Raw genomic sequence first — 20,843 nt, forward strand, 5'->3', positions numbered from 1 at the left:
TACTTTATTTAAGTATTTAATGCAAAATGAGTACTTCTATAACTTTATGTATATTTAGCCAATAGTAAATTGTAAATTGTAAAATTATACAATTATAAATTGTACTTGTAATGCAGTATTTTTACATTGTGGTATTTCTACTTGTGCGTATTTGTGTAACCAGACATGACACCACTCCCCTGAGCTATGACGACTTTATTAAGCTTAAGAGCTTGAAACAAACAAAAAAACAAAAAACACAAGTAGCACTGGATACATCTACTATAGCTGAAACTATTTTCTGGATCAAAGATGAGAAAATGACATACGAGCAAGATATAAAGTCGGAGCAAAAAAAAAAAGGAACAAAAGCAGGAAAACAAATACGTTGAGAAAACAAAGCTGATAACATCTGATTGTCAACATGTCCTGTTATTGCTATTTGCCAAAGTTTTAGAATATTTAAAAAAAACTGGAAAATTAAGCAAAATTTCATCCATTTACGGCTCAATTTCATCTGGATTATAAGAGATAGTTGCCACAAGGAGATGAGAAATATTTTCTTTGTTTTTAGGAGCTTTTATGTGAAGTAAATAAAAAATTTTAACTTTCATTGGCCTTTTTTTCCTCACTATACCAAATACATCACTGCATATCCTTAAAACACATGTTCCAGATGTTTTTGGTTCTCATGTTGAGTCAGTCAGATGACAATAATTTGCACCAAAGGACATAATAAGGGTTTTTTCCTGACTAACTATTAATATCTTGAATAATCTTTGGCATGCATGTGTATTAAGCTCGACACAACAAAAGAAAAAATCACAATAATAACCACTACAATGTACAGCGAGTGTACATCCGATACACCACTTAGTCTACAGTACATACAAAAAGAGAGAAAATATGGATCCCGTCAGGATCTTTAAATATGTAAACAGGAAATAAGAAACAATGTGTAAAAATACCAGAACTATACAGGTAGTGTAAACCTGACCAGCATTCCTCAGTTCCTTTTTTTTTTTTTTTTTTTTTTTTTTTGGGAAGGAACATCTTTTTCTTGTACAAGTTTGTACAAGTTTGTTTGCACTGCGAGCAACAATGTTCATATGATGCTTGTTCAGGTGTGAAGTCGGCGTCTCTCTTGTCTTTGGCACATTTACAGTTCAACTCCGCTAATTTTACACGAGTAACTCAGTCAGTTTTTTTCCCGTCGTCCTCCGGTTTCCGTCTTCTGACTCAGGATGTATCAAAAATGACAAAGACACCAGCATACCAGAAAAAAAAGGTATACTCGTGCGCGTATGTACGTGTATATTCCCTCTGTTGACGTTTCTGTTGATGAGGGGGAAATTTACAATACGACACAAATATGTAGTATTGACTGGCACGAAACAGCTCGAACAGTTTGGATATAATACAGTGATAAGATATCAAACAGCAGTGCAACGGTGTGAGCACTGCGAGAGGGAGATTCACACACACGCAGAAATAAATATTAGTCTCAACAAATCATATCTTTGTCCTCCTCCTGCGCTCATCAATCAAAAACACATCCCTCCAACGTTGTGTCCCAGTTCACAGTTTCTGGATGAACTGGGTGTGCACTGGGTTCCCCCCCCCCAAAGGCGTCCAGTCTGTTGGGGTGTCGGGGGTCTAGAGCAGCGAGCTGGTGGGGCTGCCGGGCAGCGGGGGGCTGTGGCTGTGGAAGGTGAGGCTGTGGCTGTGAGACGGGCTCGGGCGTACGGGCAGCAGGTCATAGTGGCTGGGGATGTGGCTGTTCCTGGGAAGGTCGTACGGGTTCTGAGGGTAACTGGGAACCACCATGCCGCCGGCTCCCTGGACGATACTGATGGTTGGTTCTGGGAGAGAGAGAGAGAAGAGAGGAGATGACTAAGAGTCTGCAGCCATGCTGGTGGTAGAAAACAGATTTTGACCAGATTAGAGCTGCAACAATTAGTCGAATGACTGATTTTGATGATCGATTAATCGTATAAGAGAACAAGTTCAACTTCTCTGATTCCAGCTTCTCAAATGTGATTTTTTAAAAATGTATTTAGTCTTCTATGATCGTAAAGTAGAAGTAAAGAACATCAAACAGGGGTGCTGAAACCAAAGTCAAAGTTCAAAGCACAAAAAAAAAGTTCACACATCCAAATCAGTTAAATTGTTCCTTTTATTCCGCTTTCTCCGTCAAACTTGAGCGCAGCAGAAAAAATGCACAGATGTCTCTTCTTCTTCTTCTTCAGTATGAAATCTATTTATTCTATGACAGTAAACTGAATATCTGTGGATTTATGGACTGTTAGTTGGGACAAAATGACATTTAAGGTGTCAAGTTCAGCTTTGACAAACAGTGGTCAACATTTTTGTAACATTTTTGTATTGTTATTGTAATTGTTATTTGCAGCTGTAGACGGGATGACGGCACTAGAGGAAGAGTCAGGAGAACCAATCCATCCAACAGCTGTAGAGATATTTCAATAAAAAACTAAAAAGTCAGCCTCACGGTGGCGCCAGAGGAACAGTCAGAGGATCACTTAAGTCAGGAGGGTTCATCCTCTGGAGGCCGTGAACGTTTGTACAAAATTTCATGGCGATCCATCAAATAGTTGTGAGGATATTTCAATCTATTTGTTTATCCCCCTTTTTACTCTAATAAAACAGAATGAAAATGAAAATTATAAAGTGAACAAACGTACCCATGTCGTAGACGTTCTTGGCTGGCGCCGTGGTGGTGGTGGTCGTGGTGATGATGGCGGCGGAGCAGCAGTGCGTCATGTGTTCATGGTGAGCCGGCGATTTCATCTCCACGTAGCTGCTCTCCAAGTGTTTGCAGGCCAGAGCAGGCGGGTCGTTGATGGTGGCGTACGGGTTTTCACTGTTGAGGGAGCAGGTGCTGGACAGGGAGCCCTTCATGTAGTCTGACGGAACAAAACCGACACAAGCAGAGCGGAAGAATTTATTAACCTGAGTGGTTGAAGAGGTTCTTAACTGTCACTGAACGTCTGCTGGTGATGCTATATGAAAATAATGCTCTGCTACTATTGGATAGAACCTCATATTTCCACTTTCACCTTTTATATCGATTAAAAAATGATATTCTGCTCTATAAAACAATACTATAAACCTTTTGAAATGCTTTTAAAACCTAAGAAAGACACTGAGAGCAGCACAGCGGCTGAACAAAACCGTCCTGCTATTCAGCTTCAATAAAACAATCATGTCTGAAACATTTGCTGCAAAGTAGGAATAAAGAACAGGCTGCTTGGTTATTGCAAGAGTTACCATGGTGACCAATTTCATCCCTGATAAAAAGGACTGGGCAATCGGACGTCATGTCAGGGATTACATTTCAACATGTATGTTAGAGGAAACATTACATCACAGGACAAATAGAAGATGAAAACATGGCAGTAGTAGTTTTAGTGGAGGAGAGATTCTCCGGGTGAGTTTTGGGAGTGAAAGCAGGAGGAGAGGATCCCGGCAGAGAGAGGGGGAAACACACAGAGGAGAGGAGTCAGATTCATCCTGCAAAGACACAAACACACCTGTAACACAGAATCACGGAAATCTGTTAAAAATGATATGTTATCACTACAGGGAAGCAGAGCGTTCAGGTTCATACTTGGAGTTTTTCATGCTGCACCTGAAGAAACCACTGAGCTGCTGTTCTTCTCATCTCACCCACTTCTCCTCCCGCTGCCTCGTCCGCATGTTGTTTTGTTTTATTTTGGCAGGAATTTTCTCATAAAACAAAGTATCGGACAAACAGAGTGTTTGATCCGATGATGGAAAGTCAATGAACATGAATGACAAAGGCGATATTTTACTAAAAAACTAAAATGACGCTACAGCAGCGGCTCCATATTTACCATAAACTACTGATGAACTGATGTATTTTATGGACATTTCATATTATATTCAACTCATAACAATAACAGTACAGAACAATTAATAACTGTACAATGAACCCAAACATAAATTCCTGCAGGGAGTTTGGATCAAATTTTTAATGGATTATTTCCAGCGAATCAGAGACTAATTTTCCTTTTTTTATACAATTCTATGTTTGCATTTTTATTACTTTACTCTTATACTACCTACAGTACTGTGCAAAAGTTTTAGGCACTAAAAGTAAAGTGAGAATGCTACAAAAATATTGCTATAAATTGTTTTAATTTATCAATGAACTTCTTATAAAAGTTGAGTAAACAGCAGAAACCTAAATGAAATCAACATTTACTGTGAGCAGCTTCGCCTTTAAAACAGCAGCAGTTTTTCATGGTAACTTGCAGGTTGTTGGTTGTTTTTTATTTTTCTTCTATGGATTTATTATTTAGTCCATCTCAGGTGCTTCTTCATGTTAATCCCAGATTGACTCCATGATGTTGAGATCAGGGCTCTGTGGGGGCCAAACCGTCCCATCTGTTGCAGGACTCATCATTCTTCTTCTTCTTTATGACTCTAGCTGTTTGCTCGGGGTCGTTGTCATGTCATGAATAAATTTGGGACCAATCAGACGCCTCCCTGATGGTATTGCATAATGGATAAGAATCTAAACATCTTGCACAGTACTGTAGATCATATTTAATAGGCTTCTTTTTGACACATTCAGTCATTTTTCACTATATTCTCATCATCACTGCTGCCAGTTTACTGAGGGCTTTTTTTTTTTTTTTTTAGATTTTATGATTTTTATCATCATATTTTGGCGCAGCAGCAGTTTCTGCTACTGTGAGTAGTTGTTGTAAACAGCAGCCTCAGGCTGTTTTCTGCAGCTCTCTGTCCAGCGTCATGTTGTGTTGCAGCTGACAGTGTGACATCACCTGCTGTAGGCTGTAATATTCCCTCCTCTAATGTCTCTGTGACGGTCACATGACACCTCTCATGTTAGTCGTGGAGCGCTTTGCTTCAGAAAGATGTTTTTTTAGCATCTAACTTAATGTCAAAGCGTTTCCTCTTTATTTCTGCTCTGATGGATTCATATTTTTTTAATTGTTTTTGTGTTTCTGACAGTAGGAATTGGACTTTTTAGGAATATTTTTGTGAATGAAACTCATCCACAAACACAGCTGAACAGGTCGAGTGACAAAGGTTGAACTCCTCATGAACAGGTGACGTTCATCAGGCTGAAACGAGCGAGAGTTTGTTGAATCTGACTTGTAACAAACCTCACAGAATAAAGTCAGAGAGAGATTTAGAAGAAGCACATGAAACTGTTCTTGCATGAGAGCCAGTGTGTCTGGCAGCCATGAATATATGTACAAAAGCGATGAGGTGACATGACGTGAGATAAAACCTCCAAATTCTTTCTCTTTGGTGAATGTAATGCACATCCATGGATATTTATGAACACAGAGAGAAGAAAAGAATGACTGATCACAGCCGTAAATCTCTTCTTCATATCTTCAGTGGTTATAACTGCATGAGGCTGCAGTATCTGCACAGTGTGGACGGTCAGGGCTGCCGTTACATGCGACATGCAGCGATCAGCATCCAGCAGGACTTTAAAACACAGAAAAAACTGAGGGTTCAAGGTTCAAAATGCAAGAGAGGCAGTCATTGGTTGAGGGGGGGAGGGCTGTTCGAGCAAGAGGATTGGTCCGGGGGAGTCGGGCGTGTGATAAGGTCACATGGGGCTCAGTCCACCTCACACTGTACCTCTGTAGCGCGGCTCCATGTGGTAACTGTAACGCCGGTCGATGCAGTAAACACCTGAAACCAGAGAGACGTTTATATACCAGTTATTAATATGAAGATTAAAAGGAGAATTCACATGTATTCATGAACTACTGTTATGATTATTACCAGTTTGCATATGCATGAACCAGTGAAATGAAGTCATGTGTCCCTGTGTTCAGTTGTTCACTTGTTACACGTCAAATATAAATAAAAGCATTTTTTGTGTATTTCTATATTAAAATCCCTCTTTTCTCTTCCTTTTTAAAAAAAAAAAAAAAAAAGTCACTTTAAGTCAACATAGAGGGGTAATACAGGGGTAAACAAGACAAATAAGAATATCAAATAAGTATATCAAAAGAGAAAGAGTAAATAAATGTGAATAAATAAATAAATAAATAAAGTTAATGTTCAAAGAAGGAAATAAATAAACAGTTTTAGTTGCTTTTGAATTGGAGGAGGTCCAAAAACATCAATGAATATTTAAATACAGTAAACAAAGGCTTTGTTTATGTGAATTTGCATTTATGTATGTGATATTTGGCAGGAACAAAAAATGTGATTTATTATTTAAAGAATCCTTTATAATTATTGTTAACAACAGAACAAAAGGCGAAAATAAAAACAGTGTAGATGTTGATAAAATATGTGTGTGAAGTTGCAGAAGCAGAATAAGTGAAAGTGTCTTTTTTTACTTCCTGTAAGATGTTTTCATGTTGGCGTTTACAAAAAAAGTACACGCCACCCATCATATAAAACCACACGTGACCGTTTGTGGGTCGTAGCGATATCACGGAGTGTGTGATGTCAGAGGGCAAATTTCTACCTCATCATCCTCCTGATCTAACAACAGGTGAGGAAGATGTTTGTGGAGGCCAACAGTCCTCTACAGCTCAGTATTGTTCTGTATTTGTCACAAACACCTCTTAATGGTCCAATCAGATTCTATTTATTTTATTTTAATTAACCCTTTAACATCCACCCTTCTTATAGAATTTTTGCATATTTGGCATACCCAAATGGAAAAGCTTTTACAGAAGAACTGTAAGGCCGTGACGCATGTATTAGGCTTCATTTGACAAGTGACATCTTCTAGTTTCGGGAAATGTGTTTGTTTAGCATGTGGCTAAAACACAAACAAAACTACATCAGTTCAAATAAGACTCACAAAAGTGCCTCCTCGTTATAGTCAGTGAGTCATGTTTGAATAACAATAATTAGGACATGCTTTATGCCAGAACTATGCAGAACACCATAAACCTTCTACATCTTGTCAACCTGTATAATATTCCAGACCTCTAGGCCTCTAACCTTATGGGAGCACTGGTGTCCCCGAACCTCTCCAGTTATCTCCAACTGGCCAAATTGTGCCAGTTGCTTTTACTCATTACTGCGTGATGCTAAACCGGGTTAAATCCTTCTTGTAACTGCACCATCACTGAGAAATACGTCACAATACAGAAACTAAAGAGACTCTAACTTCCTGTTAGTGATCCCAGCTCGACTTTGCTTCACTTTCATCCTCATTCTATTATGTTTCATATGAAATAAAGATATTACACCTAGACTACAACTACAACATGTTGTTACCATATCAGGCTTAAATTGACCTGCTTGACTTCACCAATACTGAAATTCTGCTACACACTCAAATAAATGAAAACTCATAGATTACATAAAAATCCTCATAATTTTTCTTTTCATAACTTTCATTACAGTCAAATACAATAAAATAAAAAAGGAACTTAATTGATCTGCTAATCATGGAGGTTTAGCCTATTAAAACTGGAGGATGTTTTTAATGTGAGACCAGAATGGACGACATCAGTGAGGAATTTGGCTCGTAGATATTAAGCTGCTGTTTGTTTCCTTTGGTTCAAACAACAACAAAAAAAAAGTTTCCACATCTGTGTCTGTTTGTCTTAAAGTACATCTCTAAGTGCGTCTGACTGAGAACGTTACAGCCGAAAACAAAGTAAGAGACAAAAGAGCAGAAACTCAGACTGACCGAGCTCACCGAGGTTACAGTAGGCTCCCCACTCCGGAGCGCTGTTCCTGTGTCGCTTCTTCCTCTTCATCTGGGAAAATCAAAGCAAGCTGATAAAACATCAGAAAGCACAGACGCCTTCAAAGAAATCAAAAAATGCATTATATGCTTGTAAATATCAATACCGAGAAAAAAAAAAGCATTTTGTAGATGAAACAGAACATGAAGATTTCATCTGAAAGTATAAACAAATGTGAGATAAATGTGAGTTCTATTTGTTTCCAGGTGCAGGCAGCTGTGTATTTACACTTTCTGGTCACCATTAACGACTATTTTCCAGGAAGTAAAGCTGTAACACTATAATGAGGCTACATGATTTAATAAATAGAGTCAAACTGTAGATGTTAAAAGCTTCATCCAAAGATTTAATCAGGAAAATTTCCTCTTTAGAAAACAGTTCCTGTGAAAACTTTGGTGGATTATCAGGTGTAACCAGGATGTTGTTCCTGTATAGAAATGTTATTTTTGAATGTTTTAGTGTAATTTCTTTAAATTTCACTGTAAGCACCATAAACAGACATTCAATCACCTCCGTTGTTTTGGAGTGGAGGCAGAAATTTCAGACACAAAACCTGAGTAAATAAAACCATTTGAGTTAAATGAGAAAATCTGTTTGTTTTTTAACAAATATGTGAGATATGTAATGTCTCTATATAAACTTGACAAAACTTGGCAGCCTTAAATGTGGAATAACTAATTTTTTGGCCACTAGTTTTCAGCAGAAACATGTTATGAACACAACACTGACATATCATCAGCTTTTAAGTTGATATGTTGAACTCCAGCAGTTACGGAGCAACATTATCATTCATTTGGAGTCGTGTTTCTGTCCACCTGGTGAATATAAGTCCAATATTCACTCTCTTTTAGCTCTGTTTTTGTTCTCCACCAACTCCTGAGGGAAATATCTGGCTCTTTAGCTGCTAAATGCTCCACTATGTTCACCAGCTAGTCTACAGCTAACTGTGTTTGCTGTTTGGTGCTGAGCAGGAAGTGTACAGTTGCTTTTTACAGCTTTTTCTCTGAAAACGAGCACTGAGAGTGAAGTGAAACGGTAAAGTTGCAGCTAAGCAATGAGCTGAAACTCACTATAAAGCTCCGTGAAGCCGAGAGGAGCTGCAGAGTCGCTGATAATTCTCTGTATGTTCATCACTACGAGCCACAACCAACACATTACACACCGTCAGCTCAGACATTGTTATAAAAATATCGATTATAGCCGCTTTAATTAACAATAGCTGGTACAATTTACACTACTGTCTTCTGTTAAAGTGTAACACACAAGCTGCTGCTGAGGAAGAGAGAACTTGGACCCACCTTGGCGGAGCTCCTCTTGTCTGGTTTGGCGTAGTGTGCGGAGTAGGTGCAGGGCCCCAGGGTGCAGTAGCTGGGGTTGGAGAAGCAGCGGCCTACGGAGCTGTTACTGGGAGAAGACTCTGCAGAGGAGAGCAGACCTGTGCACTGCAGCCTTTCTGTCACCACATCACATCACAACACTTTCTCATATCCTGCCCTCCACATATCACCTTCATATATACATGCATGTGCACCTGAAGTGACACTGTCGTCCAAAGCTGCAAATTAAAAATGAAGGAGCTTCAACTGGAACCAAGAGGAGGAAATTCACTGCTGATTTTTCCACATTTTATAGACTAAACGATTAATTGAGAGACAATCGTTAATAAAAGTGAGTTGCAGTCTAGTTCAGGTTGTCCAGTTTGTCGGGATGTGTGCGAGGAGAGAAAAGCACCTGGAGGACAAATGAAAAACATCCAGAGATGCGGACGTCTCACCTGAGAGGGAGTAGTCGGTGGAGTTGATGTGCATGGCGGGCGTGTAGGTGACGTTGGGCACGTGGTGACCTTTCTCTCTCTGCCGATAGCGGAACCAGACCACCAGACCCAGCATGGCCATGATGAGCAGCAGCAGGAAGATGATGCCCAGCACGGCGCCGGCTGACTGGCGCTCCGACGCCAGCGCCGGGCTGATCTTGGTGTACGGGTTCAGTTCCTCCATCATCAGGGCCGCTGAGGAAAACAGTCCACAGGTAAACATGAGAAAATATTTAACACCTGAACTCCTACAACGACCATAAAGTACAGCTACAGCTTACATGAATCCTCATAGTAATTTCAAAAAAGTCCTCATGTTTCAAGGTAATTTCTTGAATCTAATGTTGAGAATCACACTAAATTATGATATTTTGCCTCACTGAAATAACCGAAATCCAAAGGGGTTAAACAAAATATCAAACTCTTATTATACTCCTTGTACTATGAAGGTTCACATTCACAAAAACGGATCAAAATCAATGCAGCAGAGCCAGAGATCTCATCGTTTTTTATTAAATACATTCTTCTTCATTGTCAAAACCTGGCGCCTACATTACCCACAATGCAACTAGACTGTGGACAGTTTGGTTGAACATGCATGTGTGTAGCCTCCAGCAGAGACGAGGAGCTACGGAGGTCTGCTAACCTCACTTCTTCAACCTCGACCGACCCTGACTCAGATAACATCATCAGTGACATCATCAACTCCCTCTGCAGACCACAGAAAGGCTTTTAACTACTTTTTCACATATGCAGCATCGCTCCCCAAAAACCTAAAAAACACACTTTGATGTGTAAAAATCGATGGAAGAGACTTCAGCTTTACTACAGACACACAGCTATAAATAATGAGGCCTCATGTCAAATTACAGCATATTTGTCTAATCCCTCATATCCCGGTTGGTTAGTTTTAATTCCTTGTTCCCTGTTCCTCATTTAGTCTTGATTATTACACTCATTCTCCTTAAAGTCTCCCTTAAAAATGTGTTTTTCTTCTTGTGCCTTCAGCTGGATGTTTGTTCTTCTTCTCTGTGCAGAATTTATTGTCACGTTCATCTGCTGAAGGAGGAAAGTTTATCTGAGCTCACCTTAAATCTCAGTTTAGCGTGTGCATCTATTCTCTCAGATCATAGACGACTGCGCTGACTACTGAGCTAAAACTTTACTCATCGACTCATTGCAGACAGACCTCTACCTATTTATACACCCGTAACACGGAGACAGCACAGCGTGTAACATGTAGTAGAACTTCAAAGGTGATTCTTGCTTTGCACTTTTCATTTATCGCCTATTTTTCACAACCTAACTTTGTGGAAAGGAGAAGGGGAACAACAAGTTATGGAGAGTCTCTTTGGACCCCTGATAGAGGAGAGAGACTGAGATAACGATGTAACCAACCTGTGAACTGGTATTTGACATGCTTTTTTTTTTTCTTCCCAAAAACAAATAATATTTAAAATATTTGTATGAAACAAACATTCGTATAAAACCCACAATTTGTACTTTGCTGAATAATGTATTCGGGCACACCCACTAGTATCTATGATCATGATTTGTGATATTACAACTAGTTTGGAGCCAATCATGAAGCCTCCAGTGCACAAACACTGAGAATTTACAGTGAAGGAGGAAACATCACACAATGCTATTACTATACAGTATTACATGGTAATAAATGACAAACTAGTTTGCTAAAAATACAAGAACAAAAAGTTTAAGACAAAAAGTTCTTACAAACTGTAAGATGAAGAACTCCTGCAGACATGTGAGTCCATCAGAGCACTTTCATCTTTATAGGAATATCATCTCACGCAGTTTCTCTGTATTTCAGTCTATCTGTTTACTCGTCATCTCCTGTATTTATGATTCACATGAATCTACATCTAAAGAAAACCAGAAGAAACACCGAACACTCTCGTCCATTAGTTCTCACCCTGGTCACAGCGGATGCCTTTGAAGCCGATGCTGCAGTAGCAGGTTCCCGTCACGTAGTCGCAGGTGGCGTTGTTCATACACTCGCACAGCTGCTGGCAGCCGTAACCGAACGTCCCCGCAGGACACTCTGGACACAAGATACACACATATAACAGTTATCACCTGAAAGCTGTTTGATGTCCACTTGTTTGTGGGTCAAATTTCAGATTATGTGCATTAAATGAATATCATGTGGATGATAAACAGAGGCAGTAGCGCACACACGTTTGTTTTTAGTACAAAAAAATCTAATTTTCATTCTACTGTGACTTCCAGACAAAAGAGACTTTTCTCACCACACAAATTCAATCTCTTAAATGCAGTTTTTTTTTTACAGCCTCTCATGAGTCTTCTGGCACGAGTCTCGTAGTTGTTCAGGACAAAAACGTTTGGCGAGGCAGCTTTTAGTTTTTATGCTCCGAGAGGATCTGAGAGCAAAGTGCTGATGTCTTAAAGTTGTTTCTATTTTTTATTGTTTCTAATCTACTTTATTGTTTTTATTATTCCTCTTTTATAATTTATATTTCCCCCTGATTTAGTGTCCAGTTGTTTTTAATTATCTTATTATCAGCTTGTCAGTCACCTTTGAATCACAATAACCTTTATTAAAGGTGCTTTATATATAAAGTTTGATTGACTGACTGTATTTACTTTATATGTGATTGTGAGGAAGCCTGACTATAGTGGCTAGGAAGGTGGTGGGAGGCAGACTCTTGTTGAATGTGTAAAAACTGATTTATTCAGTCCAGTGTAGCAAAAAACAAACAAAAAGGTCAAAAAATGAAATTAACACAAGCAAAATCAAAGTTAACTAGCTTAACTAAGGCATGATCACATGCACACAGCTACACCGTCATCCCCCTAAACCTACATCTCTCCCCTTAAATAGGCCCTCCAATCTATCAGGCAGAACTACATTTATTGCAGGGGTGTCCTTTCCCTTATGCCACCTGGCATATAACAATGCTACTTGTATCAGTCAACATTGTTTACACAAAACACATCCACAACATTAAACCTCAACCTGAGCCAAACAAGTACAAATCATATCGATACTAAACCAAACATTTAATGAAATAACATAAATGCCCCAATACTTGGTCTAACCCAGTTACATCACTGATGATGTCACCCAGTGTATAAATACAGGAAGTAGTTTGTTTGTTTGTGGAGCACATGGTGGGTACGGTAAATACCAAAAAGGATGATTAACTTATGAAATACAGAAGTTAACCAATAAACAATAACTAAACTTAACAATACTTGTCGGTGTTTTACTTTAACCAAAAATGTTGCTGGTATGTGAAGTGTAACCAAACATAATGCAAACCACAAACAAACCTGGGGTAGTCTGTGTCTGCAAGTTACAGATTAATGCTGGACAATTAATTACAAACAATTAACAAGCATGGTCAAATGAATAAGCTTTCTGGCATTAATGGTGAAAATAGGGACAAATGGTGTGTTCTCACCCACTTTGTCACAGTGATTATTTATGTTTTTAATAATATATAATTGTATACTTACCATTACTACATGTGCAGTGTATTTGTCTACATGTGTACATACATATAGTGCTTCTTATTGTATTTGTAATATACATAATATTCTAGTGTGATTAGGTTACTTCTTTTATCTATACTTGATTGATATATTATTATTACTAGTAACAATTATAATAATGTGAGGTCCTTCATATGAATTGCATAAAAACATTTAATGCAAAAAAATATTTCAGTGATTCAATAAAATAGGCAACAAAAATGTGAACAGTCTCGTTAAAAGTGAAAAAGGTCTTAAAAAGGTCTGAAGATGTTTGTTTTTTTTAATTAATTCACTGCAGCTGGATGTCAGATGTTTATGTTTAGGTTGTTCTGCAGGTTTGATAATAAGAGAAAAGTGACTCTTCACTTCTTTGTTTTGACATCGACAAACAACTATGAAGCTGATAAACTATTCAGGGTAAAGTAAAGTAAAGTAGTGATAGAATTAAAATATCTATTGTAAAAGAGACAGGAAGTCAGTGTAAAGGAGCTGCAGTATGGATGTGAATAAAATACTAACAAGTATATAAATTAATGACTTTATTATGTTATATGTGATTAGATATCCCAATTTTTATACTTATACGTATTTATACATACTCTAACGGTTGAAAGATGTATATTGTTTTATGATATATATTTTATATCTATACTATAAATCTGTTGCTGTGACACTTAATTCCCACATGTGGGATCAATAAAGTTTATCTTATCTCAATATTTACAAAATCATGCTAAAAATTTAATTAATGTTTAGTCCATTAAACTACATTTTCATACAAAGTGTGAAAAGGTTGTATTTTTTATAATTTTTATTATTGTTGAAATATATGAACAGAATTATGTATGATTGTTTTTTTCTAATTTAATGATTCCAATAAAGACAAATATAGATTATTGATCAACCTTCTCAAAGCACTAAAATCTCCCCAAAAATGAAAAACTAAGCTGAGTGGGAGTTTTTAACATAATATTCATAACTATGTGCTGAACATGAACACACTCACTGAGTTCACAGCTCTGTCCTATGAAGCCCGTCCTGCAGGAACACTGTCCGCTGATGTGGTCGCAGTCCGCCCCGTTCTGACAGCGACACACCTCGGCGCACTGGGAGCCGTAGAAACCAGTAGGACAGCCTGGTGGGACACGACACACAACAACTGTTTATGTCTGTGTCATGTGTTCACGACATCTGTCTCCAACATGAGCGAGAAATCTGGAAATGTGTCTGGAAGCAGCTTTTCTGGGATCGGCTAATCTGTTCTGTCTCAGTGGAACCAACACGGATCATCTCTGGAGATTGAACCGAACCCAGTTTTTGCGATTCAGGCGGATTTTAAAGAGTTGAGAAGACTGTTGAGTCTTTGTTTTTCCTCCTTCTTGTTTCTGAGGACGCAGCAACATCGCTACAGCAGACTTCAACAAGTCAACATGATGATCACACAGGTTGTAAACAAACCAGAAATATAGCAAACAAACATTATTCCCAAAACTATCTGTTATAAATATCTGTCTGTCTGGTGAGATGATGTGGGTCATGACATCATCAAAACTGTCCAATCAATGAGTTACCTGTCAGTCCGTATGACTACATGTTTACTGCTGTTGGTTCATATGTAAACAGTTAGTGTGAACTTGAACCGGACAAGAACTAAAAGCCAACAGCATGTGAATGAACTGAACCTAAAGCTGGTTTTATACAGACTGGACATTAATGGATCAGGCAACAATAATAATACAACATGATAGGAAACAGTTTTATTTCCTCAAACAAGGAGTTTTAGAAGTAAAAACCAAGAAGCTGCTTATTTATTGTCAAACTGTATTTGAAGGGTGTCGCTAAAATCAGTTTCCAAGTCACAAAGGAAAGAAGAATTATGTAATCGCTGTATCCCAATTCCACACTACATACTGACTGTATACAGTATATACTGCATAATATAGTACTGACTGTATACAGTATATACTGCATAATATAGTACTGACTGTATAGTTTACTTTTATTTTGCAGTTAGTAGCTGTACAAGAAACATGCTTCTTCATTTTATACCAGCAGGAAATTATATAATATGTGTGATGTGCAAAGCCAATCAAACCTGCTACTGCTAGTTAAATCTGACCAAAAGACAGCTCAATGTTTTCTTTTGAAATGTGTCACTATATCACTATTAATTGTGTCCAGCTGTGAGCTCCTCCACTTCCTTTGAGTGGGCTCTTCTAAAGGCTGATTTATAGCAGGTTGCTCCACACTTTTGTTACGTGTCATTCAACAGAAATGAAAGAGTCAGGCAATGTTTTCAATTTATTGACTAATTAAACAAGGATGTTACAAGTTATCAGTAAGGAAGTTCAGTGAAAACTACAGTCTCCATGGCAACGTTAGCAATACTACTCAATCACATTGCATGATAAAATATGTGTCCACAACATAACAAAATTCTCCAGGTGGGCAACATGAAAGTCTTCCATAAATCAGCCTTATGTCACTGACACTGTGGACCCTTCTCAGACAAAACAAGAACACTGCGCCCCTCACCCAACCTTTTTATTTTGGAGGGAGGTTTGCAGATGAAAACTAGCTGTAAACTGTAAAATCTGGAACATCAAATGGTAGCATTTATGGTTAACACTGTACATGGTCCTTATAAATAAATAAAATTGGCAAACTAAAAAGGTGACGATTCTCAGGAAAGTTCTGGAGTCCAAACTAACTTCTAGTTGTTCTTAGAATACCAGCATGCAGCTTCCTCTTTCACCTGTATCTTTGCCTCACGCCAAACTACACTCATCCTTATTGTTCCAACAGCTACAACAGATCATTCATTGTTTTGTCTCCTCTTGCATCGATATTCTTGTTTAAGCCACGACACAGTTACACAACTACAGGTAGTTCAAGGATCAGTGGCACGACTCCAAAGCGTTCTCATATCACCGCGCTGCTGGCCTCACTTCACCGGCTCCCTGTTAAATTTAGGACTGGATACAAAATCCACTTAATTACTTTTAAGGCCTTAAACAAATTGGCACCAACGTATGTCAGTGATTTACAGACATATAGATCCATCAGGCCTCTCAGTCAATAGAACTAGGGCTTCTAGTGGTGCCAGGCTCAAGGATCAGGACCCGTGATGATCAAGTTCTTGCTGTCCTGGCTCCCAGGCCACATAACGGTCTACCTCCGGGGGTCAGAGCAGTGTTTTAAATCTCATCTTCAGACCTTTTCTCAAAGGCATTTTATTGATGCTTCATCGCCCTGATTTGTTTCTCGTTTCTCATATTATTTTGTTATTGTATGTTTGCACTTTGTAACCTTGGTTCTTCTTCTTCATGTCGCTCCCTCTGCTCCCCCCTCCAACTCTCCCATGCACCTCCACCTTTGAGTTTTGCATTAGAGTAGAATAACAACACATTCAAAATTCAAGACTTTTTAGTGAGTATACTTCATCTGGTCACCTTTCCAGTTTGAACAAACTACATACTAAAAAAAAAACAGTTTAGAATCAGTGTTGGATCTGGGACACAGCTCTGGTCTTCAGGCTTGTAGTTCTACTATCCGCCACTAGATGGAGGTGAAGGTATGAGCTAGTCAAGCAGTGACTCCGGTGCAAAAAGTGAAACTGCATCAATGATCTCACAGCAGCCAGAAAGAGCATCACTGTTTCCCCTCATTGCAACCTTATTCGATCTGTGTGTGCATCTGTGTGTGTGTGTGTGTGTGTGTGTGTGTGTGTGTGTGTGTGTGTGTGTGACACATACGCTGAGTACAGTAGAGTCCCGTCCATCCAGGGCTGCAGTTACACTCTCCATCTGTAGCGCTGCACTGGGCTCCGTTGTGACAGTTACATGTGTGGATGCAGTCTGGACCCCACGAGCCCTGAGGACACGCTGTCATAAACACACACACACAAACACACACACACACACAATTAGAGAAACACACACGTTAATACACACAACCTCTTATCAAAACACACCAGCAAACGTCATCCGCCTGAGGGCCGGAGATCAGGACGGTCTGCGCCTTCGTTTGCCTCACCAGTGATTGAGTGATTGTGTTCTGTTCAATGTAAGATGGATAATTATTGTCAGAGCCGATAAAGTAATTGTCTTGAGGTTGTTGTTTTTTTTCTTTCTTTAAGTCGTCGGCTGGTTCATGGTCAGGCACAAGTGAGTAACAAGATGCAGAGAAAATTAATTTCAGTTGGTTCTCCTTTGGAAAGCAAAGACTTGAAGTCGATAATTGCTGAGTTGAGAAAGAGAAAACAGAGAGAGAGAAAGAGAGAGAGAGTGTGTGTGTGTGTGTGTGTGTGTGTGTGTGTGTGTGTGTGTGTGTGTGTGAAAGAGGAAGAAAGATTATTGGTTACGTCTTACGTTTGGAGCAGTCCTCGCCGATCCATCCAGGGTAGCACTGACAGGAACCGTCGATGGGATTACAAGTGCCGTTGTTGGTGCACAAACATGTCTCGGCGCAGGCTTTACCATACTTTCCACTGGGACACACTGTGGAGATGCACACACACACATATAAAGTTAGATAGATAGTCTGTTAAAACATTGAGAAATATAATAAAAACTATGTGGTCCAGATACATTTCCAAGCAAGTATGCAACATAGAAAAGACCTCCTATATAAGGGGAATTAAGATCATTTGTGCAATTTTTTTTAAAAACCTGCAATAATTGATTTTTTTTGGCCACTTGGGGGCAGCAGATACAAGTTATGAACACAACACTGACATATCATCAGCTTTTAAGTTGATATGTTGAACTCCAGCAGTTACGGAGCAACATTATCATTCATTTGGGGTCGTGTTTCTGTCCACCTGGTGAATGTAAGTCAAATATTCACTCTCTTTTAGCTCTGTTTTTGTTCTCCACCAACTCCTGAGGGAAATATCTGGCTCTTTAGCTGCTAAATGCTCTGCTATGTTCACCAGCTAGTCTACAGCTAACTGTGTCTGTTTGCCGTTTGGTGCTGAGCAAGTAGTGTACAGTGGCTTTTTACAGCTTTTTCTCTGAAAATGAGTGCTAAGAGTGAACCAAAACAGTAAAGTTGCAGCCGGACAGCTAAACAATGAGCTGAAACTCACTTTAAAGCTCCGTAAAGCCGAGAGGAGCTGCAGAGTCGCTGATAATTCTCTGACACACATTACACACTGTCAGCTCATACGCTACTATAAAATATAAAATATCGATTATAGCCACTTTAAGTCCTCATCTCTGCTCGAGACTAGAGGCTCCAGGCTACATTAGCCACTAATAGGATAACACAGCCGAATCGAGTTGTGGGTAATGTAGGTGCCGGGTTTTTAACAAGGAACAAGAATGTGTGGAATAAAAAGATATGTCTGGCTGTCCAAAAAAAACTGTCCATTGTGAGTCTGACAATGTTATAAGAGTGCAAGTCTCAGCTGGTGGAGTAGTCTTATTAGGAAACAGGAGCTAGAAACAGAGCATATGGAGGAGTGAGGCAAGGACATGTGTGCATGTCACAGATAGGATCCAGAGAGGATCTGCTTTAAAAAATATGGTAGAGTATAGTACTTTGAACTGGAGTATAACCCTGGGTATAACAAATTCATCTGTCAATTATTAGTATCAGTATCTTGATGTCTTTAAAGTGTAACTGCACCCACTGCATAATTATAAAAAATGCTAAAAAAGTGGACAAAAAGCTGAAAGGGGGTTGATGTGGATGTGTGAGGCAGGAGATGCTCAGTGACATCCCCTGGCATGAAGAATGGTAATAATAATAATAATAATAATGATAATAATATATGAAGACAGTTTTAGCTTCAGCAGCTAACAGCAGCATTGACCAGCTGCAGAGCTGCGGTCCACAGCTGCTCCACAGCGGGCAGGTTCAGTAACGTTGGAGCTCCGGTTACGCAGCGATCTAACATTTTAAAACATGATTTTAGCAACTGATAACTGCAGGAACAGACAGCTGGAGAGTTGAAGAGCAACAGGATGAAATGCAAAGAGGATTTCTGCTGTTTTTGTGTATTTCAACAGCGTTTCCTCCCGCAGACAGTCACAGACGGAGAGATTTCCTCCAGCAGGTCAGTGCTGCTGTTAGCTGCTGAAGCTAAAACTGTGTCGATCAGCATATATTTGAAATGAACGCAGGGTTTGGGGAAGTAAACATTCTACCATTTATGTAAATTTCATGACGTAAAGACTATGTCAGCAGTGTTTCCGCCTTTTCAGGGCTGATTTTATACATTAGATGACAAGTTGAGCCATTTTCAATCCATGAAATTTTTATAAATTTGGTGTTAATGTCAATATTAACACCAGCACTGATGTGTTTCATCACAGTAGAGTCATATAATTTAGTTTGCAGCTCAAAAAACACGTTTAGGTGTGCAGCACCTCTTTAATCTCCATCAATGTTACTCAATCTATCTTACTCTCACAGCCACTAAAACATTAACAAATGAGTGCCAATCATATTTTATAATTTAATTAGTGTTCAAACAGTAATCAGAGTGGATGGACAGACGAAAATTCTATCAAGAAATGTTGAAAAGAATAAAACAAGCAAATATAATTTGATTAAAATTAGTAAAACCAATTTAAAGACAACTGTAAAAAAGTGAAAAATATAAGTTAAGGAGAATTAAAAATCTTTTTAATTCAATTTTAATAAAAATTAGAAGTTTAATAGCATTTTTTGTGCTTTTTAAACATATTGTGCAGTAAAGTCTGAAATAAATCAACACTATTGACTGTGTCTAATGTGATAAACTCACAGAAAACAAGACGAGGGAGTTAAAAAAGAGAAAAAACTGTTTAAAGTTTCTCTTCCAGACGCCTAAAAAGGGCTGAAAGAAGCTTTATACAAAGTTAGTTTGTTTTGCAGATAATCATTTTAGGGAAATGCACATCCTGTTGCTTAAGGATGTGATATTTCTGTGATATTTTTATATTCAGATTTCACTAAATTTAATAAAATATTGAGACAGATACTGTAGTTTCTGATGAGCCTGATAATATATTAATATGCTCTGGGGTTTTTTTTGATTATTGCCAGTGAACATGAGAGGACATACTGATATTACTGCATGTTATATATCAGCGTAGTGTTTGGTTTCATCTCATATTTATGAAGTTAAAAGACTGCTTATAAAACTTGACATATAGTAACGTCCCCAGTTTTATTCCCTGCAGTAACATCATATTACATTTTAAAGAGCTTAAAGTGTAAAAAGTTATAAATATTATGAGCTGGCATTTAACTTGACCTTAACTCATAACAGCAAATTTTAAAATGTTTAATGGTCCCAGTCTCATTATGCTCCTACTCTCTAGAATTAGGAGTTAGGTTTAAAGTACGTGGTTAATGACTAAAACATTAAGTTTTGAATCAGTATTATTATTATTCCCTTTTTAATAAAATAATTATATCTCCTTCTTGTATTCCCTTGTTATTGTAATACCTTCTTATCTTATATGTTTTGATCTTACCTTATGTGTTTTATATATGTAATACCTTCTTATCTTATATGTTTTGATCTTACCTTATGTGTTTTATATATGTAATACCTTCTTATCTTACGTGTTTTAATCTTAACTTATATGTTTTATATATTTAATACCTTTTAATCTTACGTGTTTTAATATTAATTTATATGTTTTTTATTGTAATACCTTCTTATCTTACGTGTTTTAATCTTACCCTTATGTGTTTTATATATGTAATACCTTCCTATCTTACGTGTTTTAATCTTACCCTTATGTGTTTTATATATGTAATACCTTCCTATCTATATGTTTTTGTCA

At 38.2% G+C, this 20,843-nt stretch overlaps 1 protein-coding gene across 4 annotated transcripts in view; it reads right to left on the bottom strand.

Moving 5' to 3' along the window:
* Positions 1-183: 183 nt before the first annotated feature.
* LOC121898175 (multiple epidermal growth factor-like domains protein 11) overlaps positions 184-20,843 on the bottom strand; it is a 172,331-nt gene continuing 151,671 nt past the window's right edge. For 3 of the 4 annotated variants that reach the window (XM_042413091.1, XM_042413092.1, XM_042413100.1), the window contains exons 17-23: positions 17,430-17,558; positions 16,815-16,943; positions 14,066-14,194; positions 11,474-11,602; positions 9,502-9,735; positions 2,682-2,903; positions 184-1,841 (exon numbers count right to left, since the gene is read on the bottom strand). In XM_042413091.1, the coding sequence (XP_042269025.1) occupies positions 1,636-1,841; positions 2,682-2,903; positions 9,502-9,735; positions 11,474-11,602; positions 14,066-14,194; positions 16,815-16,943; positions 17,430-17,558 (1,178 nt within the window). In that variant the 3' untranslated portion in view covers positions 184-1,635. Of the gene's footprint in view, positions 1,842-2,681; positions 2,904-4,672; positions 5,698-7,669; positions 7,740-9,025; positions 9,145-9,501; positions 9,736-11,473; positions 11,603-14,065; positions 14,195-16,814; positions 16,944-17,429; positions 17,559-20,843 lie in introns of those variants that run through there. The other variant, XM_042413109.1, reaches the window with a different exon arrangement.

The sequence above is a fragment of the Thunnus maccoyii genome, chromosome 1, assembly GCF_910596095.1.
Source record: "Thunnus maccoyii chromosome 1, fThuMac1.1, whole genome shotgun sequence".
Taxonomy (NCBI): Eukaryota; Metazoa; Chordata; class Actinopteri; order Scombriformes; family Scombridae; genus Thunnus; species Thunnus maccoyii.